At 44.7% G+C, this 18,566-nt stretch overlaps 1 protein-coding gene across 1 annotated transcript in view; it reads left to right on the forward strand.

The window, feature by feature from the left end:
• The window catches only part of tenm2a (teneurin transmembrane protein 2a), a 152,152-nt gene that overhangs the window by 105,223 nt on the left and 28,363 nt on the right, over nt 1-18,566 (forward strand). Inside the window, exons 5-10 of the mRNA XM_029511933.1 lie at nt 2,440-2,678; nt 13,185-13,307; nt 14,566-14,771; nt 15,412-15,607; nt 17,143-17,244; nt 17,714-17,908. Coding sequence (XP_029367793.1) covers nt 2,440-2,678; nt 13,185-13,307; nt 14,566-14,771; nt 15,412-15,607; nt 17,143-17,244; nt 17,714-17,908 — 1,061 coding nt within the window. The remainder of the gene's footprint in view (nt 1-2,439; nt 2,679-13,184; nt 13,308-14,565; nt 14,772-15,411; nt 15,608-17,142; nt 17,245-17,713; nt 17,909-18,566) is intronic.

Raw genomic sequence — 18,566 nt, forward strand, 5'->3', positions numbered from 1 at the left:
ATGAAACAGCTCTTGTGAAGCACATCAAAAGGATGGAAATCACACATAATACTTCCCTTCAGTCCAATTTTAAATGGCATCAGATGCAGATACAGCAGTGGGTTATAGCTGGTCGCACTAGCCTACTCAAAAGAAACGAGACAGCGGGCGGTGACACACAGTTGTGCACACCCACCTGTTTATATATGCTAGACTGCAGATTGTGGCTGACACTCTGCCGGAGATAAGTCATATCTTGGACTCATGTCAGAAATCTGGTGACTATAGTTTCTACTTTGCTCAACTTTTCAAAAAAACAACAAAAAAAAGACAAGGTTACTCAACTTTCACGCCAGTGATTCATGTGTTCTTTCCATCCCCTTCAAAAGCCATAAAATGATCAACTATCTTATAAGAAAGTGTGCAGAAAAATTATGTAATGATTCTTTTTATGTAGATGCACCAAATCTACTTCGGGTTTGTCGGTCTCACTTTTGGTATTTAAATGGTAAAATCATAGTCACTGTGCCAGGCACATGGCTCTACTAAGTTAATTAATTTTTTAATGTGAATATTGTTTGCTCAATGTGCAATAAACAGAAGTTACATCTTCCATTTCCTTTAAACACCAGACACCGTATTAGATTGCTATTATAATGGCACAATGTTTTACGTTAGAGTTAGACACGTTAGACTGTTTGTCGAGAGTTCATTAAGCTGCATATGGTGATTGACCAATGAGCTCAATCGGGACACACAAACCCAGCAGTTATCCATGCACCAAAGATGAAAGGCTGAGAGAATCTGTCTGGCTCTGTTAAAAAGTAACATCGCAATGCCACTGCAGTTTAAAAGAACAGACTACTACAGATGCTCATGGTGAGTAAAGTAAATGATTTTTGTGATATATTCTTTTGTGTCCTACATCACTGTTGATCTTAACTGTGACAATGTAGCAACAGCAAAATTGCAAACTTAGAAATATCTTGAAATTTGCCCTCTTGATTTAAGGTTTGACTGCACACTTTGTGAGTCGAATTTCTTGCATTTTGTAAAATAGTGTCCCGTCTCTTCACGGTACATTGCCCAACCCTAAACAAAAGAGTATGCTTGTAATACACAAGCATACTCTCTTTTTGTCTTTTGACCATCACCAAGTTCAATCTTCTCAAATCTGAGGACTTGAATTCAAAATACAGCATGTCATAATAAAGCAGCACAGAGGTGCAGTGATTATCACTGTCGCCTAAAAGCAAGCCAGGCTGAGTGTGAGTGTGAGTGGTTATGGCTCCAGCACCCCTTGTGACCAGGAAATGGATAAGCGGTAGAAGATGGTTGAATGAATGAATCCTTGTGGTAGATTGGAGACCTCACTCAGTACTTGGTGTGATTGTCTCCAACCCACCAGCACCCCAACAAGAATGAGCACGATGGCGAATGAATGGATAAATCCTTCAACAAAAACAACGTGCTGAAAACCAAGGCCTTTCAAGGAAGTGAAGACCAAATAAAATGTCCTCCCTTTGAACTTCCTCTGTTCCAAGGTCACTCACAAAAGATAGACAGCGCATACCAGAGCACACATAACCACACACACTGAAAACACACAAACAAATCTCACAAAGACAGGCAGAGGAAAAAATGTCCTCTCCTCCATACAGTGGCCTTGCCTGTACTGATCTGCCACATTCAGCTGAAGACTTTCTTTTGTTGTACCACCTGGATTCTCTGTAGGGGCAGTTCCTCACACTCCATGTGTGCTGCGAGTGTGCCTCTCCCCAAAGATGTCACAAAACTTTACTATGCCCTTGGAAAGTTTCATAACATGCAACGTTTCATTATCGCGCAGGGGGCAACTGTGTCTCGTCAAGGTCACATCAGAAAATAATTTTGAAAGATGGACTGAATGAATGAAGACATGAATGCAGAAAGGGTGAAGTGCAGCAGCAGCAGGTGGAAGAAAATGAAAACATGGGAAATGGGGAGAGGGAGAATATCAAAGGGGACACGTTGGGTGGGCAGGTGCAGCAATAGCAGAGGATAATGGGTAATATGAGCAAAGGGGTGATGGTTCAAATCCTTCTTTTATCCTCTCTCGGAGCTAGGACCCCACCAGGGCAATGACGACGGGGAAGCACATTGTAAGTCTGATGAACAGAGGTCAAGCGAGAGAATGACAGAAGAGCAGGTGGAGGGTAAAAAGAGAACTTGGACTGAAATTGGTTTGAATTGGACACACAGTGAGTTGAAGTATGTTCAAACCCATATGGCAGGAAGGGTTCATCAGAAACAGATATTGAAGGCAAGCTTACACATATGTGACCCCCTTATCTGGAATATAAACGGATGACAGATTGTTGTGTCCACTTCATGTTTACTTTGCTGCTCAGCTTTTCCTGACGAAAATTTGTACCTGTAGAATAACATTTTATCTCCGCCTCTTCTTTTTTTCATTGTCAGGCACTTCTTGTTCAAGACGTCGTCAGGGACCACCCCACTCTTCAGTAGCTCCTCCCCTGGTTACCCTCTGACCTCGGGAACGGTGTACTCTCCGCCCCCTCGCCTGCTACCCAGAAACACTTTCTCCCGCTCAGCCTTCAAGCTAAAGAAGCCGTCCAAGTACTGCAGCTGGAAATGTGCTGCGGTCACAGCCATTGCAGCTGCTGCTCTGCTGGCCATCCTACTGTCCTACTTCATCGGTAAGTGAACACACATCATCATCATCATCAATTATAATTTTCATTTTACAGTTTCATTTTAGGGGCATAGATGACTAATGAAACAGTATTTATGTTCAGTAAAATGTTTGAGTGCGATTGATTTGAAAAGAATAATTGACATCCACAGAGACCCACAGAATCCCCCTAGAAATACCTTTGAATGAACACGTGCTTATAAACACATAATGCTTTTTGTTAATGCTGCTTGTTGTGCACTGACCCACAGCAGATGAACTTTGCTCTCATTTGTATGTATGCCACACCAACAAAAAAGTGTCAAGCTAACAGCCCATTATATGCACAGAGCAGAGCAGATTCTCGAGGTGTGAGCTTTGTCACTGTAGCCTTGTGTTGCACTGTCAAACTCCGGCTCAGCAGGAGACCTGGCCTGTATTCAGCATTGGTAAACAGCCAGTCAAAGAGACAGGAAGACACAGAAACCACAGCATAGTGGGGCAGTTTCCGTGAGCAGGTATCAGTCAAGGCAGGATTTCCGAACACGGCCAGCGGGGGAGAGGATGTTTTTCTCTGATCTACAGCCAATGAACAATAGTCAAACTCAAAGAAATGGCAGATAGTCAGACGAAAGCACTTACTGAGCACCTAAGGAAGAGTTTGTGATGGCTGATGGCTGTCTGCTGGAGGATATGTGAAGAGAGAGGGCATGTGGGAGTGTGTGTAAGTGTGTGCTATTGGACAAGGTAACGCAGATTTGTGTGCATGTGCGTGTGTGTGAGAGAGAGAAAGAGAAAGAGAGGGAGACAGGAGGAAAAAAAAAAGGTGAGGGGGCAGATTTGTCACTGAGCCTTTGATTGGCCTCTTACTCCAGAGACCAGAGTCAACAGATGGGCGGGATCTTAGGAAACAGTGGCATCAGCAGAAAGACCGTCCCCCTCATTGCCTCTACATCCATTATTAATATGATTTTGCAGTATTTATACATGTATACATACATATAGATAGATATTTATAGATACATATAATCTTGTACATGTGTTCATGTGTGGGCTTGATCCACCTCAGCCTGGATGTGTTCAAGTCGCACATGATCAGCCCTAAATTCAGTACCTGGTGTGCATGTGCCTGTATTTGTGTGTCTCCCCTATTGGCCTGCCCTTGAGAGCCGTGCGTGTCCTCCAGAGCAGATCAAGGCCCCTTGCCTGGGGGCACAAACATAGATCCAACCTCTCCTGAGCGTTACATGGTTCAACTAGGCTGGACAGCCACATATGGAGCTGCAAAAACCTGGGTGGGGAGTGAAAAGAAAGTCCGCAACTACCAATAAACTCACAGCACCTTGAAGGCGCAGATGTTGTGGAGCATAGAGCCAAGACCTCAGATTATTCATCTTTTTATATAATTAGCAGCACAGAGCTCAATGACACATATATTTGTTTTCATTGTAGCATCTAATTGTTAATAATATTAAACTGGTGAAAGTTAAAAAAGGATCTAATTAGGGGAAAAATTGGTCTCTCTTGCTACCTTTTTCACTTTTTTAATACTACATCAATGTTAATGTGACATCTGGGTGCTTGCCAGATACATACTACTTGTTAACAATAGTGACTGTCTGTCTCTGTAATTGGTAGCATTGGTTTGTTTGCCATATTAAGTAATTAGTTTATATACCACGGAAAAAACACACTAGTCTAAATGTGCCACATGATGTTGTATTGGAATCAGCTAAATCAGTGAGTCAGAAGAGTCGTTTATCCATTTTCTTTTAAACTCCACTTTCTGTACATTTACTGTTTTATAATTTGCGAACAGCAGTGCTTTACCACCAAACTTAATTGTCCAGCTGGCTATAATTCGGTAAGCTGAACAAGGCTGAATAATATTTTATTGTTGTTATTGCCTCTGCTAACTGTAGGGCCCCATTTCCTCTGCTGCGAGAAAACGTTTTCCTCTGGTGCTTTGTCTGTGCTGAACAGAGCTGTAGAGCTGTGCCGCCAAGCCTGAAACCCTTGTGTTTACCTAGCTTTTTGTGGCATTAATCGTGCAGTGAGTTTCAGTCGGAAGAGTTCACTGTTGGTGAGGGGGAATTTGTAGCACCTTGTTTGTGTATTGTGTGTGTGTGTGTGTGAGAGAGAAGGCCCTGTGCTCACTGGGGGGATTGTGGAGAGCACCCAGAGCCATGCAGCGTGAAGAGGGCCCCTCTGAGGCCGCTGCCCAGGAGCCCACTCATAAATTACACCAGGACACATGTGCCTGAACAGCACTTTTTCTTTGTGTGTGTGTGTGTGTGTGTGTGTGTGTGTGTGGATGTGCTTGACTACTTCCTCCCGTTAGATTTGTGCAACTACAATGTGTGTGTCTCATTGTGTGGCAAATGGTTTTCTTTTTTCTTTCTCAGATTTCAGGACCATAAATATAGCTTCACAAATTGCCGCACAGTCCTCCAGAAACAAACATACATATGCACCACACTGAGAACCTTTTAGAGCACCAGCACTCAGCATGCTTCAGGAGCGTGGCAGACAATGTGGCTTTGAAGCAATGTTCACTGTGTCATATTGTTAGAGTGGAGACAAGGAACACACACACATAGATGTAGATACCCAAAAGGAGGTGGTGGTTGTGTACATCTCTCTGTCTGCGCATTTAAAGCCCTACAGAGGGATCCAAAAGTCTCAGACCACTTTCCCACTTGGTAAGTGGTCTCAGACTTTTGGACCACACTGCGCGTGTGATTTTGTATAATTTGGAGCATTATTTTTGACAATATTTTTGGTTTTAAGCATTTAGGTCCCAGCTCTGCCAGAGTTTGGCCTCCTCCTAATGTGTGAAGGAATGACTGAACGAATGGAGGGAGGAGGATAAGCGAGAGATCTTGTTCTTCATTCCCTCTGCGTCTTGTTTGCTTGCTCCGCATGGAGCACCACAGCCAAAGGAGAGGTGGTTGCTAGGATACAGGTGAACGGTTGGCATACAGGAGGGAAGACAGGTCTGTCATTGTGCAGAGAAACCTGGAGAGCTAGATAGAGGAAGGAAAAGAGAGAGGAAGGAGAAAAAAGAAACGAGTGGAGCAAAGGGGGCAGAGGGGAAAAGGGAGATGCGTCACTGTCAGGAGGTAGCCAAAACATACAAGGGGAGATGGAAAGGAGGATAGATGACTGGACAGATGCAGGAGAGGAAGACTGAGGCTGATATGTCACTGTCGGTGCCGTAAGGGATGAGAGTATGAAATTGAGGGAGGCATGGGGGGGTAAGTTGCGGAGAGTTGAATGAGGGTAAACAGGAACAGAGTGAGGTCTGCTGTCTGCTCTGCTGGAGAGAAAGAAGAGGAGATGACAGGGAGGAGGAGCGGTAGTGACAAGACAGCCAGGTGTGGAGAGGAGAAACTGAGGGAAGGCAGAAAGAGGAGAGATGAAGGAGAGCGTGGCCTCCCGAGGTTCTGTCACCTGGAATATCTGTGGGACTAATGTCTCCTAATTGATCACAGCGAGCAGAGAACAGAGGGAGTGTGACAGGCAGAGACTGTGGAGGACAAGAACAGGGGGGTGATGACAAAAGAACTTAGAGAGGATAAAAAGAGAAGAAGGATGTGATGAAAATATACAGGGAGAGAGAAAATGCACAGAACGAGAGATGCACTGTGGTTACAAACATGGGGACACAGATGAAAGATTGAGGACATGTCAACCTGTGCTGGTGTCCAGGTGGACACACACAAGCACATGGCCGCACACACGCACACACACAGGTGTGCCCTTCGCTGTGATGAGTAAAGTTGCTAGCGGGCGCTTGTGTCACCTTTGCAGGGGTGTTTCGTGTGAATGTATGCGCGTGCGGGATGGCTGGATTTGTCGGGCACAGTGGCATACTCCACATGGTGTTGTCAACCCTGATGAATGAGAGCACACACACACATGCGCTCACATGCACGCACACATACATACACAATGTATTTTTAGTCTTACTCACAGCTCCCCTGTCTGTTGATTAAACAGTCCCACACCCACCCAAACGCACACACTCCCACACACACACACACACACACCGTCATCGAGTGTGACCTTCATGCCTTTAAGCCGACCACTTTCCATCCATCATTGCTGTCTCACTGTTCCACACTGATCACAATCGCTTACTGCCCGTTCTTCCCAGTTATAAGTGTCTCACTTGAGTGCATTCATATCACTGCTCCCTTACATAATAACATGTTAATGGTTTTCACTCTGAAAAGATATATCGCTTAAATATTCTTGGTAATATTCTAATCAAAGCAGTTTGCATTTTCTTCTCAATGTGGAATATTTTAGCAGTTATCGAATTGTAGATAGATGCTGCTGCACTGCCTGAGTTATCATTTAAAATCTGGCTAAAGAAACATATCAAGACAATTTGACTTCTAATTTATATCCACAGTTCAGTCCTTTTCATTCCTTTAGATTTTTTTAAACATGATTCTCATCAGCACACACAGTTGACTAAGTTTATTTTGGCCAAATATTGCTGGAGCCAACTACTATATCTACTATACAAATCGATTGAAGGAAAGGGGGAGAAAAAAAGATTGAAACACTTCAACACAATTTTCCCACAAATTTCATGCAATCGTAACAATAAATGTGTTAGGACAGCGGCTCCCAACTATTTATCATTTACCAAGTATAATATCTTTATAAAGAAATATTCAAATAAAATATTCTACTTTATTATTAACCGGCTTTCCATTTTATTATTTTTGCACTCCATATAGACAGTATATATTTATATGTATATATATATTGACTTTGCCTTAAAATAGAAAATGAAGAGAAAGATGAGGTGTTTATGAGCAACTGCATATCACAGGCTTGTGTGTCTTTGAGGTGCAAGTGGTTGCACTTTCCCTCAGGGATTGTTTCAATAGTTTTTAGATAGCTGATGAGATGAAAGTATTATTTATGTCAAATTTAAATGGAAACTCTGATTTATGTAACGAGTATGTAATACGCTGCTGATTATGGGCCAAGGTTGTTGGTTTTCTTTTTTCTTTCTTTTAGCCCCCCCTACCTCTAATTTAAAAAAAATATATTACATATTTTTTAATAACAGCCAACAAAAACAGGGAGCCCTTTAGTATGTCCCCTTGACTTGTGCTGGGCCTGCAGGTACCATTATGGCTGCTTTCCAAACCCAACTCCTTGACCCCAAAGTCCCCTCTCACTCTGCATGTGGCATCCCTTCTGCTGATCCAAGGTGGAACAGCTAGAGGTCAGGATGTGTCGCTCATGCCAGTGTGTGCGTGCACGTCCATATACTTTTGGTGTGTATGTGTGTGCATGTGTGTGGAGGTGAGGGCCCATTTGGGCATATGGTGAATGCACAAACCTGGGCATAAGGATCAGACGCGGAGCGTGTGTCTGTAGCAGCAGGGCCTGTCGTACTGATAAAGGTTAGGATCTTACCACACGCTGCCAGTCCAGGAAAAGGGCAGGGCATGGCCAGGACCAGGCACAAGGTGCTATACCATCTGCATCAGAGGGATAAATGGGTCAACTGCACTGGTCAGGTAATACAAAGCAGAGGGCACACTTGTTCAACCAAAACATTGTGGTAACATCAATGTTTTTCTTTTGACTTTCTGTTAGTATACGTGGACTTTCTCTACGTGCTTAGGAGTTAAGATTTCACGATTTGATGTTTGCATAAGTCCGACCTGACGTCATTGCTGAGGCTGGGGCATATTTGCTGGCTTAGCGTGCATGGGCCCAGTCCTTTCATTTATTTCCTCATTCATTTATTCATTAGCGTGGGTCTTATCTGAGCCCAATCGTTAGTCCAATTAGGCCTGTGGTGTTTTGCTGGGCCTGTGTTTGAAACAGGAGATGGATGAAGCCAGAATAAGAGAAATCACTGTCTTCTCTCTCTGTCTCTCTCCACCTCTCATTTTATTTCAGTTTCTCTGTCTCGGCCTCCAGAACATAGTCTTTCTCTGTCTTTCTTCCTCACTCATTCTCTCAGTCTCTGATCTGTGATAAGATAGCATAGTTCCTCATATCCTGTTTCTAATACAGATCGATGAGAGGGGACGGACGGACGTAGCAAGAGATGTGACGAGAAAGAGTGGGTTGATGTGGCAAGAGAAGGTGGAGGGGCTTGGAGGCGGGGGTGGGGGTGGGGGGGGGGCAGACGGGGGAGGAGGGGTCAGAGTAGAGATATCTGAAGAGGAAATGAGGATTCAGAAAGGAGGACATCACTCAGATTCACATCTCTTTTCATTTAGCCCATCACACACATCACATGCGCGCGCACACACACACACACACACACACACACACATGCATGCGCATGGCTGCATCTGCATTGGGCCATCTCAATATTTCAGTGACAGTGAGGAAGCTATTGCTGTTAATGTGATTGAGTGAGCTGCACTTTTGTCTGCTCAACGCTGTTTTGCCGGTAGGAGCTATGAGCAACTCACATAACCTTTTGTGTTGCAGTCAATTACAGTTCCGTTGCATCAGCTGGGTGAGGAGGTCCCGTCGGGGGTTGCAGTGTGTGAGCCTGTGTGCATGCGTGCTTGATGTTAATACCATGCAATTTAAGCATGCATACGCAAATAGACATACACACACACACACACACAGTCAGAGACAGACAAATTGTCTCTCTCAGAGTATATGACCCCCAAGGGCAGCAGCCAACCGCCACCCCCGTCCCTCTGTCTGGGACTCTAAATGATCTCAGCAAGCTGCACCTTCACAACTTAGCTGAGACAGAAGGCTTCTTTATTTATAGACTACATAAGTGGATATTGTGTGGTAAATTCTAAGAAACATCCCAAACGGCCTGAATATTGAGAACCCGAGGCAGCACACTCCTCTTTCTCTCACTCTCTCCAATATTAGCACTGCACCTCTGTGCTTCAGAGACAGACAGAAAGGTGTAAGTGATACAGAGAGGAACGGCAACAGCATGGTTCTCTCAGGCGGCTACTTTTTGTGCATGTGCTTTTTTTTTTTTGCAGCAAAACGTCTGCTGGCCCTCTAAATGAGGGTGTTGGAGATGGGAGGAGAAAGGTAAAAAGGCAGGGAGAAGGCCTCCTAAACCAATTAGCACCCAGGCTAAGGATGGGGGTTGGGGGGGGGGCTGGTCTCAGCTACAATTACCACCCTAATTGAGGTCAGAGTTGTTAATTTAGTGGTGAATTAGAACAGTTAATATGCATTTTATCAGGATGGCCAGGGGAGACAGCAAAGAAGAGTGTGTTGCTTCTGTTTTCTATATCTGTATGTGTGTGTTTTATTCTAGCTACGCTGCATGAGGCTACATACAAAAACACGTGAGAGGCCGTTCTCTGCCTTTGGTGCAATTAAGAGCAGTACAATTGGTTCAGACGCAGCCATTTAAATAGGCAATGACAAGGTTGAGCTGAGACGGAAAGGGGTGAGAGACATAGACACAGAGAGTGAGGGGGGCGGGGTTGAACAGTTGGAACATGTTCCAGAGAACAGAATGATGATGATACAAATTTTCCAGTCAGGGGATACTCAGTGCACAGTCTGCCACAAAGTCACCTTCCTCCATCGCCTCTTGCGATTTTTTCCCGTTCATGCAGAAATCCATTTACACTCTTTAACTCTGAGATGTATAAATATTTTTCAAAACACACACGCACGCACAAACATTATATTTCTGTGTGATTGCCTGTGTGAACCACTTACTGTCAGAGGATGAATCACAACCATCTTTTCTAGCCCAACCAGTCAATGAATACAGGGCCACTCATTCCTTAAATCCTTCCTCTCCACTTACCATCTTCCTCCCCTCTTCATTTAATCTGTGTGGGCCCTTACTCATCCCATCCTCTCTTCTCTACAGCATCATCGGTAACCTGTTTTCCTGTTTTGTTTTGTTTTTTGTTTTTTTATCCTCCAGGGATTTTATATGTTCTTTAATATTCCCTCAGTTATCTCTGTCCTCCAGTATTCTCTCTGTTCTTTCTCGCACCGCTTCTTTGCCAAGGTTCGGCACAATTTCTCTTAGAGCTCCTGGCCATTGCCCTCTCTGCTGCTGCCCACCACCTCCTCCTTTTCATCCACTGTCCATCAGTCTGTCCCTCCTCTTTTTCGTTTTTTTTTTTTTTTTTAATGCTTGTTTTGTGTCAAAGGAGTACACGTAATGCTCCTGTTTCCGATGCTGTCTGTTGCAGATGATACTGGCAAGCACTTTGCCTCTCTGAATTATGCATCAAGATTACATAAAAACCGCATGAAGCAACTGATCTATTTTTAATCCAACTCATTTGCTTGTTAAACCTCTTCGCTGTGATCTTTCCTTATGTGCGTACATTAATATATTTGTGTCTTTGTGTGTGTATGTGAAAATGAACACGAGTGAAAAGACATTTAAAAGGAAAATACAGCCTAAGGTAGACAATCTCTTGTTCTCCACTTGTTTGTCATTCGAATTCAAGTCACATAAGCTTTATTGGCATGGCATTTAGTAAAGCTTTCCAATATGGCTTAAAAACAGCAATTATAGCAATTATGATCCGAAAAGAAAATGCTTAAAATTATGGCAACACAAAGCTAAATACATCAATTACAGAAGTTTCATTCTGGCTAAAATGACAGCCTAACAAAGTTAGAAGTGTCGTTAATATGAGGGATGGTAGTAGGGAGAATGATAACAAGTGTCTCTCTTTGTGCCTCTCTTTTTTCTTTGTTTTTTTTTGTTTTTTTTTTATTTCTTTATTTTTTCCTCTCTTCATATATGTGTCTTGCTGCAAAGGAACCTGTTGACAGAGCGCTGGCCTCTCCGCTCCTGTTGCTGAGGAGTAAGAGTGCCATCTATTGGGCAACTTTTCACAGCCGTCAGAGGAAATAAATAATTAAATCTATACGGAAAACAAAAGAAGACTAATTCAGGGAAACCACTGACCCCAGCTGAAACACACAGACACAACAAGCTAACTACAGGGCTGTCAGATGTGTTCTTGGGGATGACCTAGATTGAGCCCGCCGTCACAATAGACTCACGATTGCTCACTGTGTCCAGGTAATTCAATAGGTAATCTTTCCATCGACCGCCCCCCCCCCGCCCCCCCCGATACTATCTGTGGCGTGTGTGTGCGCGAATGCATGTGTGTGCATGTCTGCGTTATCTATTGGGGAAGGACAGGCCGAGATAAGAAGTGAAGAAGGAAGAAAAGAAGGAGAATAAAAGGGGGGAAGAGACAGAGGGATGAAGGTCAGTGCGATGAGAGAGGAGAGGGCGAGAGGTGGATGTACAGGGGGGAGGGAGGACTTGTTCTCTATCACCCCCCCCCCCCCCCCCCCCCCCCCCCCCACCACCACCACCACCACCACCACCACACCCCCGCATTGAGAAAAAAAAAGCTGACAGCGGAGGCCGGGAAGCAGCCGAGGTGTCAGCGCTTTCCTTTGACCAACAGTGGTGGTGGGGGGGGGGTGTCATAAAAAGGGAGTAAAAAAAGAAAGACTGAGAGAGATGAGTGAGAATGAGTTTGCCCAAAGCTGCATCCCCTTTCTTCTGCAGCTTTTACACTCCTCCCCGTGTGCGCTAACCCCGGCCAAGTGGAGATAGAATTTGACGAAAGGGAAATTGATTCCCTGGCTGGAGACGCAAGTGTTGCAGGCTCGTGTGTGTGTGTGTGTGTGTGTGTCAGGGGGGATAAGGCAAACACTGAGAGGCATGCAACAACAACTGCATAATGCATGTGTGTTCTCCAAGCTCCTACCCATCAATGTACACATGCAATTATGCAGGTGCTGTATGCTTTTTCTACAGCGCTATTCAAACATGAGCAAATGATGTGTCTTCTCATTTTCTACTCAGGCGATTTTTCCAAACCATTAGACAGATTAAAACAATCATTTACAACCCATCACAAACTATCTTCTGTGTAATGTTTGTTTTTTACTAGTTCTGTTCTGTGGTTGTGTTTCTATTCTTTTGATTTTTTAATTTTTTTTTAGGGGGGAGGCGGTGTTGGCAGCAGGCTAAGGAGGGGAGACAGGCAGAGTAGAGCTGACAATGTGAGAGAAGAGCAAAGACAGTCTTATACCACTAGCACACAATAACACAACTGAGGACAAAAGACAAGGAGAAGGGAAAGTCGTAGAGCGATCGCTTCAGAGAGCAATGCCACTTTTTCTCTGTGAGGTAGTACAGAGGTTTCCAAATAAAAGCCGAAGGTGCTGACAGACTGAAAGAAGGCTGAGGAGATGAGGAGCAGAAAGGGAAAGGGAGATTTTGTTTTTCTTGAGGGTTTTTAATTGTCTGTGCAGTACTTCTTTATGCTGTCGGTTACCTGCCACCATGCTGGACTGCTGACATAAATGTAAAAGAAGGCTAGACTAAATGGCAGATCCAGGGTCCTGTATTTCTTCGGCTTCATGAGCTTTCGAAGAGCGGTTTTTATTTATTTATTTATTTATTTTTTAATGGACCTACCGTCCATCCATCATTTAAATCATATGTCCTCTCTCTCTCTCTCTCTCTGTGTGTGTGTGTGTGTGTGTGCAGCAATCAACTTGCTGGGCTTGACATGGCAGCTGAAGCCGTCCGACGGCCCGGTGTTAAACAACGGACTCGGAGCCGGCTTGCCTGTCAACAGTGATGTGGCCACGCTGCCCTCTGGAGGCAGAGGTATGAACTACAGCACACCGACGCAAACACACCCCACATCCAGATGATCAGCATCCGCGGAGAAAGAGCAGGATCTTGTTCTTCTGTCAGTGCCATGGGGCCTGAGTGTTACAAAATTGATTGCGAGTCAGCGACACACAGTGTACACCATCCTATTGCTTTAAACACTCATTGGCATCCTAAATGTGTATTAATCCATAGTAGAAACAGTCACCGAGACATGCACTATTGAACTCCAAGAATGAAGCTCCATATTTCTGGCCCTGTTAGAAAGATTTATGTCTTCAGTAGGAAGAGTCTGGCTCGGGGCTTAGAGCCACAGACAGGAGAGTCAGAAATACTGTATGATGGACTAACACATTATTGGATTTGATGAAAGCAAAAAAAAAAAGGGGGGGGGTGGGAGTTATTGTCAGCCTTATCTGTACAGGCCTGTAAATCTCTGTATCTGTGTAACATCCTGAACCAGTCCAACAGAGTTTGTGCAGCCCAACACACTCACAGCTACTGAAATATTTCCATAATTCATGACGCGCTACTAGCTGTGCTATCAGTATTTGCTGTTTAGCCGCTCCTGCGAGTTGTGTCAAGCTAGGTCTATCGCCTCCGTCAGCAGCAAAGGTAAAACACTAACTGCACAACTCCCCTCCTCCCTTCTCTCTTTTAAGACCCCCATGCGGTTTTTCTATCTATTCCTCTTTCGCTCACTCGATCTCGCTCTGTAACACACACAGCATGTACTAAAGGTACATGTGGGCTGCTGCTATGTGTCTGTATTAATGAGAGGACTGTTGTTGTGTTCCCCAGCCATCTAGGCCAGATGCTGCTGTTCTTTTCATTGTTTCTTTTATTTCCTTGGTATTCTGCACACACACACACGCCCGCAGTCTGGGCCCCATCGCGCTGATGTTAGATGACTGACCTGATTGCAGGATGCTGTGTTTTCCTGCGTACATGCCTGTCTGCCCTGCAGTTCTATCAGCTCTCTCCCACTTTAGCCCAGACAGCAAGATCCACGGTCTTGCGTGCTTTGATACAAAGGGCTCATTTAGTATCCCACTGTCACATGTACCAACCCTCATTCTAACATAAACTGTGGGCACGCAGTTTACAGAGCTAATGGTGCTCATCCTCCACAATTCGATGACCATGAATTTGACTGTAAAATACTTCCAGTAAACTGTGATGATTAACTATTGACGCTGACAATCGATGCCTGTAATCACAGATTATGCAGTTTCTTTTCCCCTCGCTCCAGGTCCCTGGGCAGGACGAAACAGCAGCATAGACACAGGCAGCATTGAGGTTGGCAGGCGAGTGACCCAGGAAGTCCCCCCAGGGGTGTTTTGGAGGTCCCTGCTCCACCTCAGCCAACCCCAGTTCCTCAAGTTCAACATCTCTCTAGGCAAGGATGCCCTGTTTGGAGTGTACATTCGCAAGGGCCTGCCGCCATCGCACGCACAGGTAGAAAGCCCAGATTCTTCTTCTTTGGGGCAAGGGGGTTAGTCACAGCATTATCATTTAAACGATTAGGGAACCAGCTACCTTCACATTGATTAGTTAAAATGGAGAGTGCATTTGAAAAAGCATACTTGTGTCATGGGGCATCTTAAAATTCATTTGCGGCTCATTATAATAGTTGTTTGAAAAAACTAATTTAGGCTAAGATTTACCCTTAGTTAAATTTCACAGTAATGTAGCTTTTACTGCTTCTTATTAATTAGAAACTACTCAATTAACAGCAGATTTGATTTGTAGAATGGGATAATTGCATCCAGATAACTGTTTCACTGCCTGACCCGAGCTGGTGATGGAGCGTGGAGCTCAGACAACACTGCTCAAGCAAAAAACACTTTCCCTAATGGTATTCCAGAGAGCCAAAGAGAATGACAGCCCTCAAGGGTCTCTCTGTTGCATTCTTTGCTTCCCTGGCGATTTCCAGCCACACTTACCTCCCTCTATCTTTTAATCTCCCTGCATACACCACCATGGGTCATTTTTCACAGTCTGAAAAAATGCCACTGTAGCATTTCAGAGATGATTCATAGATTTCATACTCCCAGTCCCACTTCCATTCAATTTTATTTCACTCTTTCCCCCGCAGTATGACTACATGGAGCGCCTGGACGGGAAGGAGAAGTGGAGCGTGGTGGAGTCTCCACGGGAGAGAAGGAGCATCCAAACAGTGGTCCTCAATGAGGCTGTGTTTGTCCAGTACCTGGACGCCGGCGCCTGGCACCTTGCCTTCTACAATGATGGCCGGGAGAGAGAGACAGTCTCCTTCAGCACAAATATCATGGGTGAGGGTTGAGGTGTGGATGAAGGGACTGAAAGGCAAAATATTCACCAGCAGTGACACTGATACAAATGGTATTAGTGTTGTATGACACTTTTGGAGACTGTTTAAAAAAAGCACTCCTCATTATTTGTAAAGAGACACACAAACCCCCCTCTAAAAGTAACATAGTTGCCTTCACACCACAGACTGAACACATTCATATGGCACATAAACTCATCAGCCATATGTGCACAATGTTGGCAGTAGCCTCACAACTATTGTTAAGTAGGCAGGACTCAATTTCATGGTGTAAATGGTGTGAAGAGGATAAATCAGCCACTCAACAGTCACCGTGACAGATCTAAAACCAGAACATATCCAAATAAAACACTGCACCATCCCCCGAAAAACTGGATGCTTTTAGGACCTGGAGTAGCATCCCAAATGATTTCAATTGTGTTAGAAGCACAAGTTTGAGAACAAGGGGAATGGATAGGAAGAGTCAAGCAGATTGAAAGAATCCTTCAATGTCAATATCTGGCAGTAGAGCTTTCAGCAGTAGGAGTAGTGAGGAGAAGGAGAGGCAGAGGCGGCAAGAGCAGTATTATAGTGAGTAGTGAGAGGGCAAGCCAGAGGAAAGACATAAGAGTTGTGGGGCAAAGCCAGAAAAGAGTGAAGTGGAGTAAAGCACAGGAGGAGGAGCTGAAGTGGGGTGGTATTATGGTAAGAGGGGCTGAGATTTTTGGGGAAACCAGCTGAGGGCAGAGCATGAGGGAGGAAGTGTTCCTGCGGAAGTCAGTGTGGATAGACTGAGGAACGATTTGAAGAAGAATTGAAGCTGGGAAAAATGCGAGAAAAAAGGAGGAAGGAGTGGAACAAAAGTCCAAAATGCCTCCTTACCATTAGCATCAACTCTGTGTGACTCTGTCTCCTCCCTTTACTTCATCAAGTAAGTGGGTTAAGAGGCACTAAAAGGTGGATAGAGCACTGAAGTCACACAAGCAGAAACCACACTGCAGCTAAAATCTGCCCAGTTGCAACAAAAAACCACATCTGGATGAAGTATTAATGACCTTGGTAAACAAACAAGCAAACAAACAAAACAAGAGAGGAGCAGAAAGCTTTGAGGATGTTGGTCTTAAGCAGGGGAATGCTAGTGCGCAGAGAACTTGTGCACGGGCAGTGGATAATGTCTGAAGGAATGTCTGACTCAAAATGCATTATCCCCACACGATGAAAAAACACACTGAAAGGAAACGTGTGGCATCATGGAAGATGGCTTTCTGCTTCTGATGTCTGCATGAGACTCAGATCGCCTTGACTCGATTTCTAGTATCTTGAAGAATGAATGGTACCGACAATTTAATTGACTGCTTTGACGCTTTGATGCCATCAAAGTCACCAGTTGCCCTCCCCTCGCTCTCTCCCTACCCCCTGTCTCTCTCTCCCCCTCTCTCCCTCTTTTTCTTTCCCGCTCTCCCTGTCTCCCTCTCTCTCTCTCTGCCCCTCCCTCCTTCTCACCCTAACTCTCCCTCTCTCACACCGTCTTCTTCACAGATTCAGTGCAAGAGTGCCCGCGCAATTGCCATGGCAACGGAGAGTGTAATTCTGGTGTGTGCCACTGCTTCCCTGGATTCCACGGCATGGACTGCTCCAAAGGTATAAACTGCTTACAAATATGTTTCTTCCCTTCAAACATCCCGTTGTTTTCCACTTTCCCAACACACAAGCAGATCAGTTTCAGCTCCACGCAGAGAGGGGAGAGGATTCAGAGTAGTAAAGATGGCACATGGCCTTAGATGAAATCAAGACAAGATGACTTGATGATGAATGGCAGCTCCCCAAGCTAACGTCTCCCTGGCTCTGTGCTCACCTGGGATAGACAGCTTTGATGAATAGTTTAGTTACCTCTGCCTGTAATTACTCTTCATGTCATCGCCACTCTTCAGCACCTTAACCACTCTATTCACCCTCCTGCCTGGTGATATTTTGCTGGAGTTATTCGTGTGTGTGTGTGAGATTTGGCAGTGTGGCTTGTCACTCCTTTGAATTTATCTTTAAAAAAAAAAAAAGACTGCATATTGTTGCTCTTTAATATTTCCCCATTTCCTTCATTTTGTTCCTCCAGCGGCATGCCCGGTGCTGTGCAGCGGCAATGGCCAGTACGACAAGGGTTCCTGTGTGTGCTACAGCGGCTGGAAGGGGCCCGAATGTGACGTCCCTGTCACACAGTGCATTGACCCTCTTTGCAGCGGCCATGGCACCTGCACTGATGGCAACTGTGTGTGTTCCATCGGCTACAAAGGACAAAACTGTGCAGAGGGTGAGACCAGAAGAATTAATATTTTGGTGATCCTCAAGGTTCTATGATGGGTTTTTGTTGTTTTTGGGCAGTTTTCTTGGTTGGTCATTGTTTGAAGGGCAACAAACATATACATTCACCGACATGCACGCATAGCTAGAAACACACACGCTTGTCTTCAAACCCAAGTCATGCAGCTCATCATAGCCTAGTCTTACCCAGAGTGAATGTCTGCCATTTCCTCCATATATACAGATGAAGTATGATGCTGCAGCCAAACCATCACAGATTTTATTAAGGGACGAAATCGCTTCTATTGATCTTTGTTAAAAAGGATCAGCACACACACATTTTGGCTTGTCAGAAAGATAGAAAGGAAGAGAGGAAAAAGAGAAAGAGCGTGGGGGTGTCAAGGCAACACTGAGAGGTGAATATGTATGAAGGAAGAAACAGTGATGAGACATTAGAGCCTTGCAGCATGCTAGAGGGGAGGAAAGAGAAAGAGGAGAAAAAGTAGAGTGATAGAAAGCTGTCAAGACACAGGACTGGAGAACAAGGTCAGCATTTTTTCCTCTCCAACTCTCTTTCATCCAATCCCCCCCTCCTTTGGTTTAAAATTTGATATTCATCACTGTAGAGTCCCTCAAACAATTTACCTGGAGTGCCAGCGACATGAAAA

The sequence above is a fragment of the Echeneis naucrates genome, chromosome 10, assembly GCF_900963305.1.
Source record: "Echeneis naucrates chromosome 10, fEcheNa1.1, whole genome shotgun sequence".
Lineage (NCBI taxonomy): Eukaryota > Metazoa > Chordata > Actinopteri > Carangiformes > Echeneidae > Echeneis > Echeneis naucrates.